Source organism: Pleurodeles waltl, chromosome 11, assembly GCF_031143425.1.
Source record: "Pleurodeles waltl isolate 20211129_DDA chromosome 11, aPleWal1.hap1.20221129, whole genome shotgun sequence".
Classification (NCBI taxonomy): domain Eukaryota; kingdom Metazoa; phylum Chordata; class Amphibia; order Caudata; family Salamandridae; genus Pleurodeles; species Pleurodeles waltl.
The window spans coordinates 41,291,090-41,310,079 of NC_090450.1; the positions used below are offsets into that span (position 1 = coordinate 41,291,090).

The following is an 18,990-nucleotide window of genomic DNA, read 5'->3' on the forward strand; positions in this document are numbered from 1 at the left end:
ATTTACATTATTAACAATCAGTATAAAAACTTCCTCCTGATCATTGCCAAATATAAGACAGATGTATCATGAACCTGCTGTCCGCCCTATTAGGAGTTTTCCGCTGGGACAGTGGCCCAGCGGAAACCTCACCACAACATTGATGCTGGCTCGTAATGGAGCTGGCGCAATGTTGTGGTGCATTGGGTGTGTTAGCAACAGGGCTGTCCATGGGGTTGGCGGCACTGCCCATGCCAAGTGCATGGGCAGTGCAGGGGACCCCATGGGTCCCTCATGCCCCCTTTCCACCAGCTTGAGACTGCCATGCATGGGCTGGCAGAAAGGGGACCCATAATCCCCAGGGAAGTGCTGCCCTGGCGGATTGCAACTGCCAAGACCACCAGACTGTCTACAGGCAGCAACCTGGTGGTGCCAGCGATCAGAGCGTGGCCCATCAGCCACAGTCATAATAGAATGGTCAGACCGTCCTGTCTGCGGCGGTCCGACCGCCATCAGGAGTGTGGCGGTCTTGGGACGGCCACTCTCGTAATGAGGGTCAATGTGTACTATGGTTTCATCTTGTCCCTGTTTGCATGTACAAGTGGTTGTGCCACTAATTTTGTTTGACCATCTGCTAGTATAGGACAATATAGGTAGTGTGCCAAATCTAAAATTATGTAAAGTGATCTTTTAAATACCCAAAATACCTAGTCTATGTATTGCTCATATTAAAAGTAGGAATTCAGTTCTTGAAATTGCAGCACTAATTAGCCACTCCAATTCACAGTGAAATAGAACAATTATTTCTCTTGAATCAGTTGCACACTTGAGGGCGACATTGACTCAGGATTTGTCTGGTGATCTTGGCAGCCAATAGCTTGCAATATCTGCCAAGGTGCTTACTACATAATTGTACCAAGGTAATTTATGAGGCTTTTTGCTTTTGTAATTTTCTGGTAGTTCGCAAATTCCGGCTCTGTCCATATATGTAACTAATATAAAAGTGGCTGAAGTGCCAAATATGCCTTGATAGTAGCCATGCCCAGGTCCAACCTAAGTGCAACCATCAGGGTGCCATGGACTGGGTAATAACAAAAGTCTTAGAAAATGCTTTTCACATTTTATCAGGCATGCAACCTTTCTTTTGGCCCCACATCTCTGCCCCATAGGACCCGGTTGTAGGGAAGTCCCCTCTTTTGGCATGGTTACACCACTTTTTGCATGCTGTCAGTTTGTTTTGACTGTCTTCACTGGGATCCTGCAAACCAGGACGCCAGTGACTGTGCTCTTTCCCTCTTCATTTGGTTGCTTAGTACTTTGCTCACCCTACAATTGGCATACTGGTTCCCCCATATAAGTCCCCAGCATATGGTACTTAGGTACCTAAGGCATTAGGGCACCAGGGGTTCCCCGTGGGTTGCAGCATGTATAATGTTACCCATGGCAGGCCATGCAAAATGTATCTACAGGCCTGCCATTGCAGCCTAGTGAAAAGGTGAATGCACCCTTTTACTACAGGTCACTGCACCAAGTCACTGTAAGTCATCCTATGGCAGGCCCTCGTAGCCCAGAGGGCAGGTACCGGCTCCATTGCACTGAACTTTGTAAGTGCTGGAAGCCATTTTACCCATGTACTGGACACAGGTCACACAACCTGTGTATGGTAACTCCAAACCTGGGCATGTTTGGTATCAAACCTGTCGGAATCATACCCCAACACTATTGCCAGTATTGGTTGTATGATTCCATGCACTCTGGGAGCTCCTTAGAGGACCCCCAGCATCGCTCCTATTAGTCTTCCGGGGTTTTCCTGGCAGCCCGCGCTGCTGCCACCCCTCTGACAGGTTTCTGCCCTCCTGTTGCTTGACCAGCTCAGGCAGTGAAAGGTAAAACAAAGGATGTCCTGTAGGAGAGTGAGGTAACACCCTCTTCCTTGCACATAGATGTTACATTGCTTGGGAGGGAAAGCCTCCCCAAGCCACTGGTTATCTTTAAAGGGCACATTTGGTGCCCTCCTGCATAAACAAGTTTGCACCAGTCCAGGGACCCTTGGTCCCTGCTCTGGCGCGAAACTGGACAAAGGGAAGGGGAGTGACCACTCCCCTGTCCATCACCACCCCAGGAGCGGTGCCCAGAGCACCTCCAGTTGGCCACTTGATTCTGCCATCTTGAATCTAAGGTGGGCAGAGGCCCCTGGGAGCTTCTGAGCAGCCAGGTCAGGCAGGTGATGTCACAGCCCCCTCCTGATAGGTTGTCACCCTGCTAGGTGACCAAACCCCCTTTATGGGTTATTTAGGGTCTCCCTATAGGGTGTGTCTTTAGATTTGATGTGCGAGATTAGAGCAGGACTCCTCTGTATCGTTTACTTCATCTTCTGGCCACTAGATTGAAACTGGACCTTCCAAGATCCGACCAACTGCAACTACAGCAACAATTCCACTCTGCAACATTGTTTCTTCGGGTCATTCCAGCAACTGCAACAATTCCCTGGCTGCATCCACTGAGGGTGGCGAGTCTTCAGCCTGTATGAAAAGGAAGAAGTAATCTCCCTTGGAGTGAAGTAGTCACGCTCCTGCATTCGCAGGCACCAGCTGCAACAAAATCTGGCTGTGAAGATCTTCTCTCCTGCAAAACTGTGGGGAATCGGCAACACAGGTGGTAGTCTGGAGTGGTTCCTTCAGTCGTCTCTACCAGCTGTCTAACTTGGGAGATGGTGAGCCCTTGCCTTTCCTTGCAGGACAGTACCCCTGTGCACCACGACTCTTGCAGCCACCAAGGCTTGTTAGCTCTCCTTCCAAATGATCTTCAGGTTCCATGTAGCCCTGGCCTCCAGCACTTTTCCCTGCAGAGCACAGACTCCTACCTGCTGCTCCAGCGACGTGGGACTCCTCTCCAGGTGTGCTGAGTGAGCCTCACTGCAACTCCTGTGCCTGCTACCTGTGAGTTGCCTGTGGGGGCTGCCTCCTAGTCTTCTGACTCTCCTCACTGCTGAGGGTTGCCTGGGACTCCTATCCTTGGGTTGAGTCCCCTTGGACCTTGCTAGTCCCCGGCAGCTCCGCAAATCTTCATCTGCAATTTTTGCCTTTGCCAAGGATTGTTGGTGGTTTTTCACCACCATTGACCATCTGCAACACCTCTTCCAATGTGGTTCATCGTCTGCATTACTTCTGGAACTCTTCTCCTGCTTCAGTGTTGCACAGCCGACTTCTTGTCTACACCGTTGACTTGGTCCTGCATCTCCAGAAGGGTGGGTAGTGGCTCCTGCCCCAACCTGAAACTCTAATTGGACTTGGTTCCCTTCATTTGCAGGTTCTCTTCTGTCAGGATCCACCTTTGGTTTCTTCCAGTCTTGTTTGGGTCTTGCACAGTCCTTTCCCAAAGTTTACCTGTGGGTTTGGGGAAAAACCAAGTGCTTACCTCTTCTCTCCTGGTCTCTGGGGGTGGGGGGGCACCCTGGTGCTTAACTTTTGGGGTTCCTATTTCCTTCAGCTCCCCTATACAGATTCAACTTCCTTGGGTGGGGGGCTGCCTTTTGCATTCCACTTACTTAGTATATGGTTTGGTCCCCCAGAGGGTCTTCACTATTTTCTATTGTTTTACTGTTTACTATTGCTTTCTATGCTAATCACTGACTTCTAATGTGTATAAAATAGTGTGCTCACTCATCTCCTAGTGGAGTATTGCCTATACATTATTTTACTATTTGTGTTACTATAATAAAGTATGTTTATTTTTGCAACACTGTGGTTCTTTCTGTTACTACTCTGTCGTCCCATTTCTAGGGGGCGCTGTAAGGGGACTGTCAGAAGCCTGGGAATCACCTTAAACACTTATCTAGAGTCCCTTGCTGACTCCTGTTTGTTTCTCCTTTCACCATGGTACACTTGTGTAGGACTACATTTTCTTCTTGGGACTGCAAATCCCATAATGCACAGCCTGGTAGTCAGGAAAGCCCGGATTCTGTTTCCCATTGTTTTCTATGGAAGAAATCCAGTTGCTCCATTTCACCTGATCCTCTCCTCCAGGACTTGCAAGTGTCTGAAACTACACACACCTGAGACCTCTCCTGTGCAGCCCAGCTTGGAACTGCTTATAAGCAGCCATTTCCTCAAGATCCTTGCCGTGCATTGGAGTTCTATTCCTTTGTGTTACAGACCCCTTGTCGGATGGTGTTCCAGTTTTGTTCCTGTTCTGTTCCAGCTTGATCCTGTTTCCTGTTTCTCTGCCCTGCTCCTGATTGTTCCAGCCAGAGTCTGCTCCCTATCACTCAGCCTTGTACCTGTTTGTTTCTTCCAGAGGCTGCTCCCTGTTTCCCTGCCCTGCTCCTGCCTTGTTTCAGCCTGAACCTGCTCTCTGTTTCCCAGTCCTGTTTACTACTCATTCCTACTCCCTGTATTCCAGTCCTGTCCTTGCCTGTTCCAGCCAGAGCCTGCTCTCAGTTTCCCAGTCCTATATCTGTTTGTTCCAGCCAGAAGTTTGCACCCTGTTTTCAAGTCCTAGCCCGCCTTTACTTCAGCCTGACCCTGTTCCCAGTTCTTGCCTCTGCCTCTTTGTTTGTTCCCTTTTGTTTCTGTTTCTTCTTGGTTCTTTGTGTCTGGTAAGTGTTCTATCAGCCTTCACCAGTGTATAAGTGTCCTCCTTTGTACTGGGGTTGGCTCCTGGTTTCCAGGAGGCAATTCCAGCCCCCATCCTTGTCTAGTGTTATACGTTGTCTTTCGTGCCTAACAGTGAAAGTGTGCTATTGCTGTTTTCTCAGGAATCGCTACTGTGTTTCCAGCTGGACCCACAAGAGCGTGTCCTGTGTATGTAAGTACTATCCTTGTTTGTGCTCTAGGGTCCAGAGACAGAATCACTTCTGCTGCCTCCTTTCTATGGGGCTGGAAGGGTGACTATCTGTAAGAGCAAACTGCACAGAGGCATTGAGATTCCCTGTCACTGTGGGAGGTTCTGCGCCTTACTCTGTGTACAACCCCAGCGTGTTTGTCCACTAGTAATCCGTTTCCTATTTGCTCACACAAGGGTTGCTCTGCTTTTACTTTCCTGTTTCCTGTGCCTGTCCATAGCTGTCCTTCCCGTGTACTCCTTTAGCTGCTCTTATGCCCCAGTACACTACCTCTTTAGAATATTCGGTGACCTCAAGGGGTGTCCCAACCAGAGTCCTAATCAGACCCGCCCGAAACCGTGACACTTTCATGTGTGTAAGTGCTGTGTGATTATAGTGGTATTGCATAAGCTTTGATTGTCTCTGAGATACGTCTTGGCTGCTCAACCACTGCTACCTCTAGAGATTCCTGGCTTCCTAGACACTGTCTACACCTCACTAATAGGTGATACCTGGACCTGGTATAAGGTAATAACACCATAGGGGCTCACCACACACCAGGCCAGTTTCCCTCATCTGGTCCCTGCTCTGGGTTGAAACTGAACAAGGAAAGGGGAGTGACCACTCCCCTGTCCATCACCACCTCAGGGGTGGTGCCTACCTAGAGTTCCTCCAGGAGGCCACTCAATTCTGACATCTTGAATCCAAGATCAAGTGGGTGATGTCACAGCCCCCTCCTGATAGGTTGTCACCCTGCTAGGTGACCAATCCCCCTTCCGGGGCTATTTAGGGTCTCCCACTCAGGTGGGTCCTCAGATTCGATGTGAAAGATTCCAGCAGGACTCATGCATTGTTTGCTTCATCTTCTGGTCACTAGGACTGCAACTGGACCCTCCAAGAACCGACAATCTTCAACTACAGTGACGACTCCGCTCTGCAACATTGTTTTCCCAGCTCCTTCCAGCAACTGCACAATTCCCCCAGCTGTGCATTCTCTGAGTGTAATGAGTCTTCAGCGTACACAAGAAGCAAAAAGGCATCTGACTTGGAGTGAAGAAGTCACTTCCTTAAATCTGCAGGCACCAACTGCAATGACGACTGGCTGTGGGGATCTTCTCTGCTCAAGAGCTGCGTGGGTCCTGAATCACAGAAGGTGGTCTGCAGTGGCCCCCCTTGGTCATCTCTACCAGCTGCCCAACTTGGAAGACAGTAAGCCCTTGCATCTCCTTGCAGGACAGTACCCCTATGCACTGCAACTCTTGCAGCTACCAGGCTTGTTTGATCCTCCTACAAGGGATCTTCAGGCTCTATGTATCCCCGGCCCCCAGCACTCCTTCCTGCAAAGCACAGTCTCCTGCCTGCTGCTCCGGTAACGTGGGACTCCTCTTCAGATGTGCTGAGTGGGCCTCACTGCGATGACTGTGCCTGCCCCCAGTGGGTAGCCTGTGGGGTTGCCCCCTCTTCTTGTGACTCTGCCAGGTACTGAGGGTCACCTCAGAATCCCCTCCTTGGGTCGAATCACCTGGACCTTGTAGGTCCTCTTCAGCCTTGCAAACCTTCTTCTCCAACTCTTGCATTTGCTGAGGTTTGTTGATAGCTTTCCAGCACCACTGACCCACTGCATCACGATCGCTGACTTGGGACATCACTTGCATCACTTCTGGGACTCCTCGGCGACTCCTGTGCTGCACTGGTGACCTTCGTCATCCACCGTCGCCCTGGTCCTGTATCCACAGAAGGGTGGGTAGTGGCTCCTGCCACAACCAGACACTCCAACTCGTATTAGACTTCATCCCCTTCCTTTGCAGGTCCTCTTCTGTCAGGATCCACCATCGGGGTCTTCCATTCTTGGTTGGGTGTGGCATCATCCTTTCCCAAAGTCCTCCATTTGGTTTTGGTGAAAACGAGGTATTTATCTCTGCTCTCCTGGTCGCTTGGGTCTCTGGTACTCACCTCCTGGGGATCCTAATTCATCTAGCTCCCTTCTACCAATTCCACTTCCTTGAGTGGGGGACTGCTTTTCACATTTCATTTTTTTAGCATATGGTTTGGCCTTCCCCTAGGGCCCTCACTATTTGGTATTGCTTTTAGAAATACTTATTGCTTTCTATGCTATTTACTGATTGCTAATGTGCACATAATAGTGTTGTTACTTACCTCCAGTTGGGGAATCGCCTATTGAGTATTCTAGTATTTGTGGTACTACAATAAAGTATCTTTATTTTTGTATTACTCGTGGTTCTTTCATGTGTGTAAGAGCTGTGTGACTATAGTTGTTTTGCATAAACTTTGTATGTCTCCTAGAGAAGTCTTGGCTGCTCATCCCCAGCTACCTCTAGAGAGCCCTGGCTTCCTAGCACTGGCACACTTCACTAATAGGAAATACCTGGTATAAGGTGATAACATCATGGGTGCTCACCACACACCAGGCCAGCTTCCCACACCTGTACCACCACCTTCATTCGGTATGCTTCCAATGCGGGGTCTAATTTATCTGTGTATACTCATGTATAAGGGAATCCAAGGGCAGAGTTTACATATTGATCTAGTGCAGCCTCCCTTTTCACCAGTCCTTTAGTCCAGGACATTTTTTCATCACATTTGGCACCCAAATAGTTATAGTGCCCCACACAAATATATTTGAAATAAATTCTTCTGAGTTTGTCAGTAGTTTAAGACCATAAACTCAGTTTTCTCTGTTTTAGAATGAGTTACTTTGTTTCACAACAATCTTTGAATGATCTCAATAATTTGTGCATTGACAGTTCAGTGCAGGCCAGTAGCATTGTATTGTCGCAAACAGGAAGATGGAAATCTTCAGCCCCTCACAGATTTGTACATTCAAAGTCTAGGCCAGTGGAAATTTGTCAACGTCATTGATAAAGATGTTAAACAGGGCTGGTGCCTATGTGCAGTCATGTCTGGTGCCAACATTGATCCTAACATTGCTGTGGCTTCCCCACCGGGACCATATCTTACCGTGGATGAGTTTCTCTGGTGAAGAACATTTATGACAGACACAAGCTTCTCTGGGAGATCCAAATCTAGCAAGCTACGCCAGAGCAGTGGCTTAGTCACTGAGTCGAATGACATTTTAGGGGCAATAAACATCATATATAGCATTAAATGGTTTATGTGTGTGTATTTTATGGCAATATTGTACAGTCACTTAGTTTGAGTGATTGTGCCTTGCGATTTCTTGAAGGTAGCGTGTAGCGGTAAAAAAATTTGGCCCTCATTATGTTATTGGCGGTAAATCCCAATTACCGCCACACTGACTGCCGCCAACTTACCGACGCCACGGCGTACATCCGTTCACCATATTATGACCCACACACACCAATCCGGCAGTATTCAGCCACAGGCACAAATTCACCAGACCAAAGCTCAGTGATAAACTGTCAGTATACAAACCCACACCATTACGCCAACAGAACAACGCCCACCACATTATGACCCACGAATCACCACGGCGGACATTCAACGGCGGTAAACCATTGGTGGTACATACCGCTGTGCTCAGAAGACCCACCAACAGATAAAACAACACCACATTGCACAATTCAAACAACACACACCTGACACCCATACACACACCACACCCACACAACTATAAAACACACACACACAGTACCCACAACCCTTTACCATTCCAAACCATTGCCAGCAGAGAGACAACAAGACCACAGACACAACCAGAGCCACACACTATACACACCTATACACCACTCATGCACCCCACATCACACACCCCAACAGATAACCCAACACACCCTCACCTACACACCTCACACAACACCCATGGCACCACAAAGACACCCCCGTTTCACAGAGGAGGAGCTAAGGGTCATGGTGGAGGAAATTGTCAGGGTAGAGCCACAGCTATTTGGAGCACAGGTGCAGCAGATATCGATAGCTAGGAAGATGGAGCTAGGGCGGGTAATCGTGGACAGGGTCAATGCCGTGGGACAGCACCCCAGAACAAAAGACAACATCAGGAAGAGGTGGAACAAATTACGGGGAAAGGTGCATTCCATTGCAGCAAGACACCAGCTCGCTGTACAGAGAACTCGCGGTGGACCCCCACCTCCTCCCCCACAACTAACAGCATGGGAGGAGCAAGTCTTGGCAATCCTGCATTCTGAGGGCCTGGCCGGAGTAGGAGGGGGATTGGACTCTGGTAAGTCAACCCTCTACTACTATCACCCCCCTACCTGCATGTCATCACATACACACACCCTCACCCTAACTCCCATCACTCCACAACTTCACACACACACCCCACCATCACATCTCACTTATCCCAATGCCAAGCCCTGCATGCTCTACCAATGCATGGACACCCCTCACAGCCCTGCATGGACACTCATCACTAAATCATGCACACCATAGAGAACTAATCATCCCACCATCCACCAACATACACAAGTGAAAGCTGTGAGGGCAAATACAACCAAAGAGGGCAAGCCACAGATGCACAATATGTCAGGCACAGAAACCATAACACATCATTTACATCCCCACAGGTACCCCAGCCAATGTCAGTGGAGAGGAGGTGCCAGCAATATCCAGTGCCTCAAATGAAGAGGGCCACAGTGATGACAGCAACCCTGGTCTTCAGGATGACCTACCTGGCCCATCAGGGACCTCTGGACAGCCGGTTACCCGGGCCCACACACACACCACCACAGAGCCTCCCCCATTAGGAAACACCATCACATCACCCACCCAGCGTACCCACACCTCTGTCCCCAGGACACGTCAATCTGCAGTGTGTCCACCTATACAGGGACCCCAGACCACACCTCATACCCAAGACAATCAGGGACCTGGGGTCAGTGGCAGTGGGCACATGGTTCAGGGTACAGAGGCACAGGCCAACAGGGAAACTGGGGGGAGGACTGCTGGGTGTCAAGGGGGAGGACAGACCCAGCGAACCAACTCTCCAGAAGGCACTTGCAGAGATCCTGGAAGCCTATCAACATTCCCAGGACACAATGGGCCAGATCCTGGACAATGTGCAGGAGAACAGGCAGCAGCAGGAGGGACAGTACCAGGGTATCGGGGAGGACTTGCAGACCATCAACAACACCCTGATCTCCACAGCAGGGATGCTGGCAGACATGGCCAATATTATGAGGGAGACAGTCACAGAACAGTGGGCCCCTGCCACACATCTGAACAGCCCTTCACCTCTGCCACCACTAGTGGCCAGGAGGCCCCGCCACAGGACTCACAGGCCACCAGCACCCCTCCCCTGCAGAAGGTGAACTACCCAGCAAACGTTCCCTGTGATCCAGACAGAAGCCAGAGACACTTGCCAAGACCACCACCAGGAAATGAGACTCTCCTGATTGTAACCCTGGTGTCCCACTCAGTCACTCTGTCCACCTTGAACTGCCATTGCTCCCCTTCCTGTGTCCCCTTGGACAATGCACCTGTGCTACAAACAGACTGGAACAATACCCTGTACTTTCCGCCATCATCACCCCATCCCATTGCACCTTCCGCTCTCTATTTTAACACTTTAATAAACACCCTTGAAGAAATAAAAAGTTTGGAGTATGTCATGTATATCAATTATGTATTCATTGAAACAGGTACAAACATTGCAATTCAACTGTACAGGAAATGAGCTTAGATGACCTGTACCTGGCTGCAGTGTTCACCCCAGGAGTATATGTAAGGTCACCAACATCTGCAAAATGAATTTCCAGGGGGAATAGTAAGTGGGCATAGAGGTGGGAAATATCAGCATGCCAGTGCCACAGGGATTCAAACAAATGACATTGAAATGTAAAGTAACACTGTCCTACCTGTGTATCATTGGAAGTATTGTCTGATCACTGATGTTCTCTTGTCCTCATCCTCATCCTTTGCCTCCTCCTTTTCACTGTCCACAGGGTCCACTGCTGGCACACAGGCATCTACAGCCTCCTCCTCCTGCAGGAATGGGACATGGCGTTTGAGGGCCAGGTTATGCAACATGCAGCATGCCACCACTATCTGGCAGACCTTCTCTGGTGAGTAGTACAGGGATCCACCTGTCAGATGGAGGCACCGGAACCTGACCTTCAGGAGACCAAAGGTCCTTTCTATGATCCTTCCGGTTCACCTATGTGCCTCATTATAATGTTCTTCTGCCCTTGTCCTGGCATTCCTCACAGGGGTCAGCAGCCATGAGAGGTTGGGGTAACCAGAGTCACCTGCAAATATTGAGGGACTACATTTAGCCACACACTATCTCATATGGCCCACATCATGCCCATACACCAAAATCTACTGGGTGGGAACCAGGGTTCACCTATTAGCCACACCCTGTGCCTCTGTAGGTGGCACATCACATTTGGGATGCTGGTATTCCTCAGAACAAGGGCATCATGCACCAACCCAGGATACTTAGCATTGACGTGGCAGATGAACTGGTCCGCCAAGCACACCATCTGTACATTCATAGAGTGGAAACTCTTCCGATTTCTGAACACTGGTTCATTCTGGCAGGGGGGACATATGCAATATGGGTTCCGTCAATCGCCCCAATTATGTTGGGGATATATCCCATAACACAGAACTCGGCCTTCACTGTGGCCAAATCTTCAACCTGGGGGAATACAATGTAGCTGCACATGTGTTTCATCAGGGCAGATAGCACTCTTGTCAGCACATTTGAGAACATTGGCTGTGACATTCCTGCTGCCAAGCCCACTGTCACTTGGAAAGAACCAGTTGCCAGGAAATGGAGCACTGATAGAACTTGCACAAGGGGGGGATCCTAGTGGGGTGACAGATAGCAGGTATCAGGTCAGGCTCTAATTGGGCACACAGCTCTGTGATTGTGGCCCTGTACAGTCTATAGGTGAGGATAATGTGCCTGTCCTCCTGTGATGCCAAGTCCACCAGGGCCTATACACGGGTATGTCTCCATCTCCTATTTCTATGCAGCGGTAGCAATCTATGAGGCAAAAGAGTGAGGAGCCAGTCACAAACCAAACAATGGTGCTACAACAGAACTTTGCATGCTGTTAACTTGTAATGGGTCAGTGTTATTTGTCCAGTATGTAAAATTTTCACCAGTGACACAGCAAATTTGCAGGGCCTGACCCCTCCCCACCCCCCGAAATGGCGTCCGCCTGTCCTGTGTGGAAGGCCTGGCGGAAGTTAGGTAATTCCGCTAAGGTTGTGCGCCGTTGCGGGAGGCGGTCGGGAACCACCGTGCAACTCCTCATTGGTTATACAGTAGTTGGGCCCTATGGGTTACAGTGGCCAATGGAGATCTACGCCGGCGGAGACGGTATGCACCGCCGCAGATGTGACTGCCATTTTCTATCTGATTCCACACTTGCTGCCTGATCTTCCACAGGAGAATACCTACACTGCATGTTCTGCTGTGATCTGTGTCTGGAAGTGTGACTGGGAATAGGGCCCCTGCCTTCACTTCGGAAGAGTTGGAGAGACTGGTGAATGGGGTCCTAGCCCAGTACGGACTGCTGTATGGGCCTCCAGACCACAGGTGAGTGCACTGTGGGCACGATGCATGTGGCATGAAAGTATGGCGTGGTGTGTGAGAAGGCCTCTTGTAAGGGGGATGGGTGGATGTCGTCTGGGCGGCGTATAGGTTGTGTACTGGGCCATGTGTGTGCCAATGGTGATGGAAGCGGGTATGGTGGGCCATATGTGTAAAAGGCAGGACTGTTTGTGTAAGTCAATTTTCCTGTGTATATTGCCTCTGCAGGTCAGCACCCATCAAAAGAAAGGATTATGGCGTGCCATCGCCAAGGATGTGCAGACCCTGGGGGTCTATGGAAGGTGGAGCACCAACTGTCACAAACGGTGGGAGGACCTGAGTCGCTGGGCACAGAAGACTGCGGAGGCCCAGGTGGCAATGGCCTCCCAACGAGGAAGGGATGCACGTCGGACTCTGACCCCCGTGATGGCCAGCATACTGGCGGTGGCTTTGTCGCAGAGGCTCTCATTAGTCTAATGAGACTACTGGAATTTGAGCAGCAAGATCGTCCACGGTGTGGGAGACTGAGTCTGACCCACTCTGGGTGACACCTGTCGCTCTAAATCTGGGTTTTGCTCCGGCTAACTAGCAGTGCCTCATCTTTACCAGAGGATAGGGATGATTGGGCAGCCGAGCGCATGACATATTAAGCTTCTCAGGGAAGTCGTGGTCACTCAGGTCACATCCGGTTCTCTCATTCACAATTCAGTCTCATATATAAATGACAGATGTAAGCAGTATATGTTTCAATGATTGGTTTAATAAAACAACTGCATCTTAGATAGCAAAGCGTGAGCTGCAATAACCAGGATGACTCAACATGACAGTATTAAAATGGTGACTAGAAGAGTGAAGCATAAGAATAACGCTATCGTATTGTCACTATGATCAATGGATTATTTCCTATCTAAATCATAATCTGAGCAGACCATGTTAAACTCTAATTCTGCCTTTCATGTTCCCCCGGGAGGACATCAACCCTCCTACTGGATAAAACGGTGCCCCTTACGGTCGTCCGAGAAATGGCATCCCCTGTATTTCTGATATATCGAGTGCATGGTTCATGTTTTACTAGACCTTTTTCAGTCTGCCCCAATGGAGTTGATCACTTCACCTAACTGTCACGTCTAATTGTAGCTCGTCTTGCCCAAGAACTACAATTTCCCCTTGCTTTCTTGATATATGATTCTCCTCCAGTTTAGAGCTGCAGGTAGTGGTAGAGATTAGGGCGGCTGCGAGCTGACATTCTAATGTCAAACTTTAGGCACAGTATTCCACAATTATATTTAATGATGTTGGGGATAGAACTGACCTAGTTCTCGGCCGAGGGTGAGACTACTTATTGGCTTATCTGACTTGCATAACAAGGGGCCTTCTTCATTTCTTTTCCATATTTTTGAAGACAACTAGAGATTGTGGAGAGGCATAGTTGTAGCTGGGATTTTTTTTAATTTACAACAGGTTTAACAATCTTTTCCTTTTTACCCACTTTCATAGTGTTAGATTAATTGTTTGCATAATCATTCGTAACATCGTCTAACTTAGCTTCTAGCTTGAGGTAGGTGACATGGATCAGGTCATAACCTTGGATTATTCCCTACTGCGGGAGAAGCTCAGAGTCACTTATAGGGTCTCTTTTAGGTACTGCATGTGCAGCTTGTATCTTGATTCAAAGTTCTGTCTGATAACTTTCATGATTTTAGATAGGACTGCTACAGATAATCTTAAAAGTTTTCCACTTCTCTTGCCCAAAATATGGGACTTTTCTAAAGTTGAAATTTAACAGTGGCTGTGTGCCGTCATGAAGCATTGCACCTGGATAGTTAGATCTTATTGAGCCAGGTGATCCCAGTGCTTGGTAACAATATAGAAGCCAAGTTGCCAGATTCCTGAAGATGATCAGATCGACTGCCACAAGGCAATTTGCTACAAGCCACATCAGGGCCGCCTTCTTGAAATGCTTGCCTCCGTCTGAACTGACTGGGCAGTCGCCTTATCTGTTAACCCCAGAACACTACAAAAGACTGGCTTCCCAGAATCAATGAAATAAAGGGTGACTGGCAGGATATAATAGGTCGTCCTAGGCGGGGATGAGTCCAACCTCCCCAGGGCATGAGCAGACCAAACCGCTTCCATAGCAGCAATGGTCCAAAATGGAAAAGACTGGATCAGGTCTGGATTATAAAGAATCCTTTCATACTCCTTTCAAATTCCTTGTAGATTATTTTTTGGTGCCTTTTACGTTTAGGCTCTGTTTAGTTTCTTGCAGGCTTTTGCATGTGGATGTTTGGCTGACCTTCTTAGATTTCCCCTCCAGGCTACAAGATGCCCAGTGGTTTCTGGTGGAGTCTGCTAGCAAAGCAACCTTGGCAGCAGTAGCAAGTCTCTGCTTCAGCTTGGCTTGGTTTTCTTGGTGTTTGCAAGCTTGCTCCTTGCTCGTTTACCTTTTCACCGCCTCAACAATTCCACCCTGCTGATCCTCTGCTGCAGTTTTCACTCAAACCCAGACCAAAACCAGACAGTTTACCAAATGTCCTTATCTGCTGAGCTGTGAGAGGATCTGAAAGTAAAGAAGCCAATGATCCAGTGGTCCAGTCACTGAAGAGGCCAGCTCCCCCTCACAATGCACTAGAGGCAGCTGCACAAACTTCCAGATCAGTTCAGGCCCCTAAAGCAGCACAGCAGGATCGAGGTATTGCAGAGTAGAAATTAGGAGGGAGCTGAAGCTACACAGCAATGCCACCAAATGCAGACAGTAGTCAGTGGAAAGAGAAAGAGGCTTCCCTTCATGGAAGGGGCATGGAAGCCAGTAAATGGGAGTAGATGGTGGTAGATCACTCTCTGTCAGTCCTAGAAGATTCAGACCCATGCCTCAAGCCTTAGCCATTGCTAGCCCCTGCAGCAACACGGCGAGACCAACAAGAAAACAAAGGGAGCAGCAGAAAGTTATTTGGGGATATGCACAGGAAAGGTCCACAGGCACAAAGTCTTGGGAGCGGGATCCAGCAAACCCCAGCCAAAGGGCAGTGGGCATGGCAAAGCATTGCACTTTGCAGGGTTAGCAGCATTAAGCAATCGCAGGAGCCAGCTGTAAGTGAAGCATCTGTCTGTCTGTACACGTGCAGAGGTATGGCAGCTAAAATGCAGTAATAGCGACGATGATGGTGGTTATGTGATGGAAGGTAGGTATTGTACGAATAGCTCTTATACCTTCTTGGTTGAGTTGTGGTCTATAACAATGAGAAGTTAAATAAATGCAATCTTTCAATATGGCATTCCGACAGTGTCTACCATCACTTCTTTGCAGTTCTCTTTTAACACATAAACATTTTGTCTGCCGTAGTAGATCATTCAGTGTGGTAAATTGTTTTCAGTTACTCTTGGTAATTTGAATTAATCCTTAAGGGAAAATTATGGTCACTGCTACATTTTTAAAATGTCTTTAGTTGCAGTACTTACTAGTTTTCGGTCAGCATTTTCCAATTATACATGTTTAGTGTTTAAGTTGCTCAACTTGCTGGGTCTTCTTATCTAATGCCTATATTTAGTAACTAGGGGCCAGATGTAGCAACCAGTTTGCGGCTCGCAAACGGCAAAAATTGCCATTTGCGAGTCGCAAACCGGAGTTTGCTATGCAGAAATGCATTTTGCGAGTCGGGACCGACTCGCAAAATGCATTTCCGACTCGCAAATAGGAAGGGGTTTTCCCTTCCTATTTGCGACTCGCAGTGGTATGCAATTCCATTTGCGACCGCGTACGTGGTCGCAAATGGAGTCGCAGTTACCATCCACTTGAAGTGGATGGTAACCCACTCGCAAATTGGAAGGGGTCCCCATGGGACCCCTTCCCCTTTGTGAATGGACCCCAAAATATTTTTTCAGGGCAGGTAGTGGTCCAATGGACCACTACCTGCCCTGAAAAAATTCCGAAACAAAAGTTTTCCTTTAAGGAAAACGGGCTACACTAGAAAAAAAAAAACTGCTTTATTAACAAGCAGTCACGGACATGGAAGTCTGCTGACTACAGCAGGCCTCCATGTCAGTGAGTGCCCATAGTCACTATGGGGCCGCAATTTGCGACCCACCTCATTAATATTAATGAGGTGGGTCTTTGCGACCCCATAGCGACTCGCAGACGGTGTCTGAGACACCGTTCTGCATTGCAAATTGCGAGTTGCAATTTGCGAGTCGCTCGGACTAGCAAATTGCAAGTCGCAATTTGAAAAGTACCTACATCTGGCCCTAGATGTACTGAAAATGCTCTATACAACATGGAGGCATCCAAGAATTGGGGATGTGAAGGCCTTTGCATGGGCAGATAGCGTTTTTAATGTAGCTGGCAGTGGGACTTTCCATATGATTTTGTGAGCATTCTTCATTAGACTCACCAAGGATATTTATCTTTACCTTTGCTGGTCCTTCCCTGTATGACCAGGAAAGCGTTGAATTGGTGACCACACATACCCTGTGAAGGTTTCAGGTTTCTAAGGTTTGCTTGCGCTAATGTTCAAGCAAAGACTTTGGAAAGTTTATGAACTAGTTTACATCCATAGTGCAACAGTTATACAGAAATATTTTGCTGAAGGTTGGAAGAAGGCGTGGTCTGACACATGATGCACCAAGGAACAAAAGCCGCAACTGGTGCTACCCTGCACAAACCCTGACCTGCGGTGGCAAACACTGCAGGCACTCACCTCCAATTGCACGTCCTCCACTCTACTCCTCCACTCATCATACTCTCAGCGAGCTCTACTGGATGACTGGGTTGGATGGGAACAGGTCATCTAGCCTCTTCTGAACACCGACCAGCCCCTCCTAGGAATGCTGGGTGGGTGAGCAGACAGGCAGGAAAGGGAAGGAAAGCAAGTGGGAGCAAGAACAAGCAGGGGAAAAAGCGTATTTGGGGCTAGGCCAGGAGGGAGGCTTTGAAAGAGCCTCACCTATTACCTTACCACACCAAGCACCAAAAGGAAGCCTGCAGTACCCCTGCTCCACTCTGCAACTGTGCTCCCCTCTTGCTTTTTAATTCCCCCCTTGACTCTCAGGCTATTTGTTCTGCTTTCGGTTCAACCAGTGTCTCCATAAACCTTTAGCAAGTGTTATATGTCTATAGCTTCCCTGAAACATATTCATCTCTCAGGCTCTCATGCACTAATCCTTTCTTTCATTTTTCTAGATCTATTTTTTTCTTTTAGTACTCGTCATCTATGGGCTTCCCCCTGATTTCGATGAACTAGTCTTGCAGATCCCACTACTGGAGATTTTGGTTACTTTTACTTTAGCAACACCTGCGTGACTTGTAATAGCAGTGGAGTATTCTAAGTGGGTAAAAGACCTGCATGTAGTAAAAAGAAGTCTCCCTGACCTTTCCCTTGAATATCTTATTTTATAATAGATCCAGCAACATAAATTCCATTAACTTTATATACCTTACTAGACAAAGTGGGTTCTACCCAGTATCTCTCCATGAGTTAACTCAATTATAAGTTAAACTCTCCAGAATGTGGAACAACCTTTAGGACCCAGAACCCCAGGTTGATCCCTGGGTTTACCTACATATGCTTGTAAATTTCTCGTGGGGACTGCTAGTGTGGTTCTATAGAAGTCGTGGCCTATCTTGTGGAGCATTGTATGCTGGTTCTGTAATGCTGGAGCAGATGGGTGTGGGCTTGTCTGTGTCTCTGCCCATAGTCCCTGCCCCTCTTCAGGTGCAGATCCAGATCTGGAAAAAATAGGTTTGGTATTTCCTGGCCCACAAGCCATCACACACTCACTTACTCTCTCATTTTCAAAGATCGAGTGCAGGATGCTACGGAGGATCAGCCTCTCTGCTAAGGAGTGTACTCAACATCACAGCTTAGTAATGATATGTGGAGAACATGGAATCTTTTTATTGCATTAAATACAAGTACCATTTTGGAGGATGAGAATAAAATGAGTACTGTTGGGGGACACATATCGAAAAGTTACCTAAAATCATTGAAAATTAGAATATTATGTTCCTACCGTGTCCCACTCTTCTTCTGTTGAGTCCAAAACATTCTTGGGAGCGAGGTCATATGCTGCGTTAGAGAAAAGATAGTCGATTCCTCCATATTTGTCAAGAGCCTAATAAAAAACAAGATCAGACAATTAATTGAGTAGGGTGCAGACCTTAAACAACATAAATCTTAATAAATACCCTTAAGGTAGGTTTGAGACCACACTTAATACTGGCATGAAAGTAGATATTGGAGAACATATAAACAAAGATATCTTCTCTCCACACCTTTTATGCGGAAACTTTTGATTGGAATGTTGCACTTCCTGCTTAGAAAAAATGTATACACCAATCAACAATCAAGTCAAAAACATTTTTATTGGTTGGGTAATAAAAAGCATTGCATAAAACATATTGTAAAACACATAAAACATTACCATCCAAGTCTGTTTTCATTAACATTGCACTGCAACGTTTTCCATCTATACTTTCATTTAAAATAACACATTCCAGCCTTGTGAGCCTCTATAGCCAAGCTTCAATTAAATAAGTTATGAGGTGGACCCTACTACATACCCAACTAACCCTAGGCCTTATGTTCTCTGCCATACCTAATAATGTTGGCCATAAATAGCACGTATGCACCGAGGGCTGCCAGTCAAAACAAAGGGTTAAGGTGCATAGGGCAATACGGAAGTTAAAGTG

At 47.8% G+C, this 18,990-nt stretch overlaps 1 protein-coding gene across 1 annotated transcript in view; it reads right to left on the bottom strand.

Moving 5' to 3' along the window:
• Window positions 1-18,990, bottom strand: part of LOC138265366 (dehydrogenase/reductase SDR family member 4-like) — a 124,782-nt gene that overhangs the window by 59,717 nt on the left and 46,075 nt on the right. Inside the window, exon 4 of the mRNA XM_069213010.1 lies at window positions 18,312-18,413. Within this exon, the coding sequence (XP_069069111.1) occupies window positions 18,312-18,413 (102 nt within the window). The remainder of the gene's footprint in view (window positions 1-18,311; window positions 18,414-18,990) is intronic.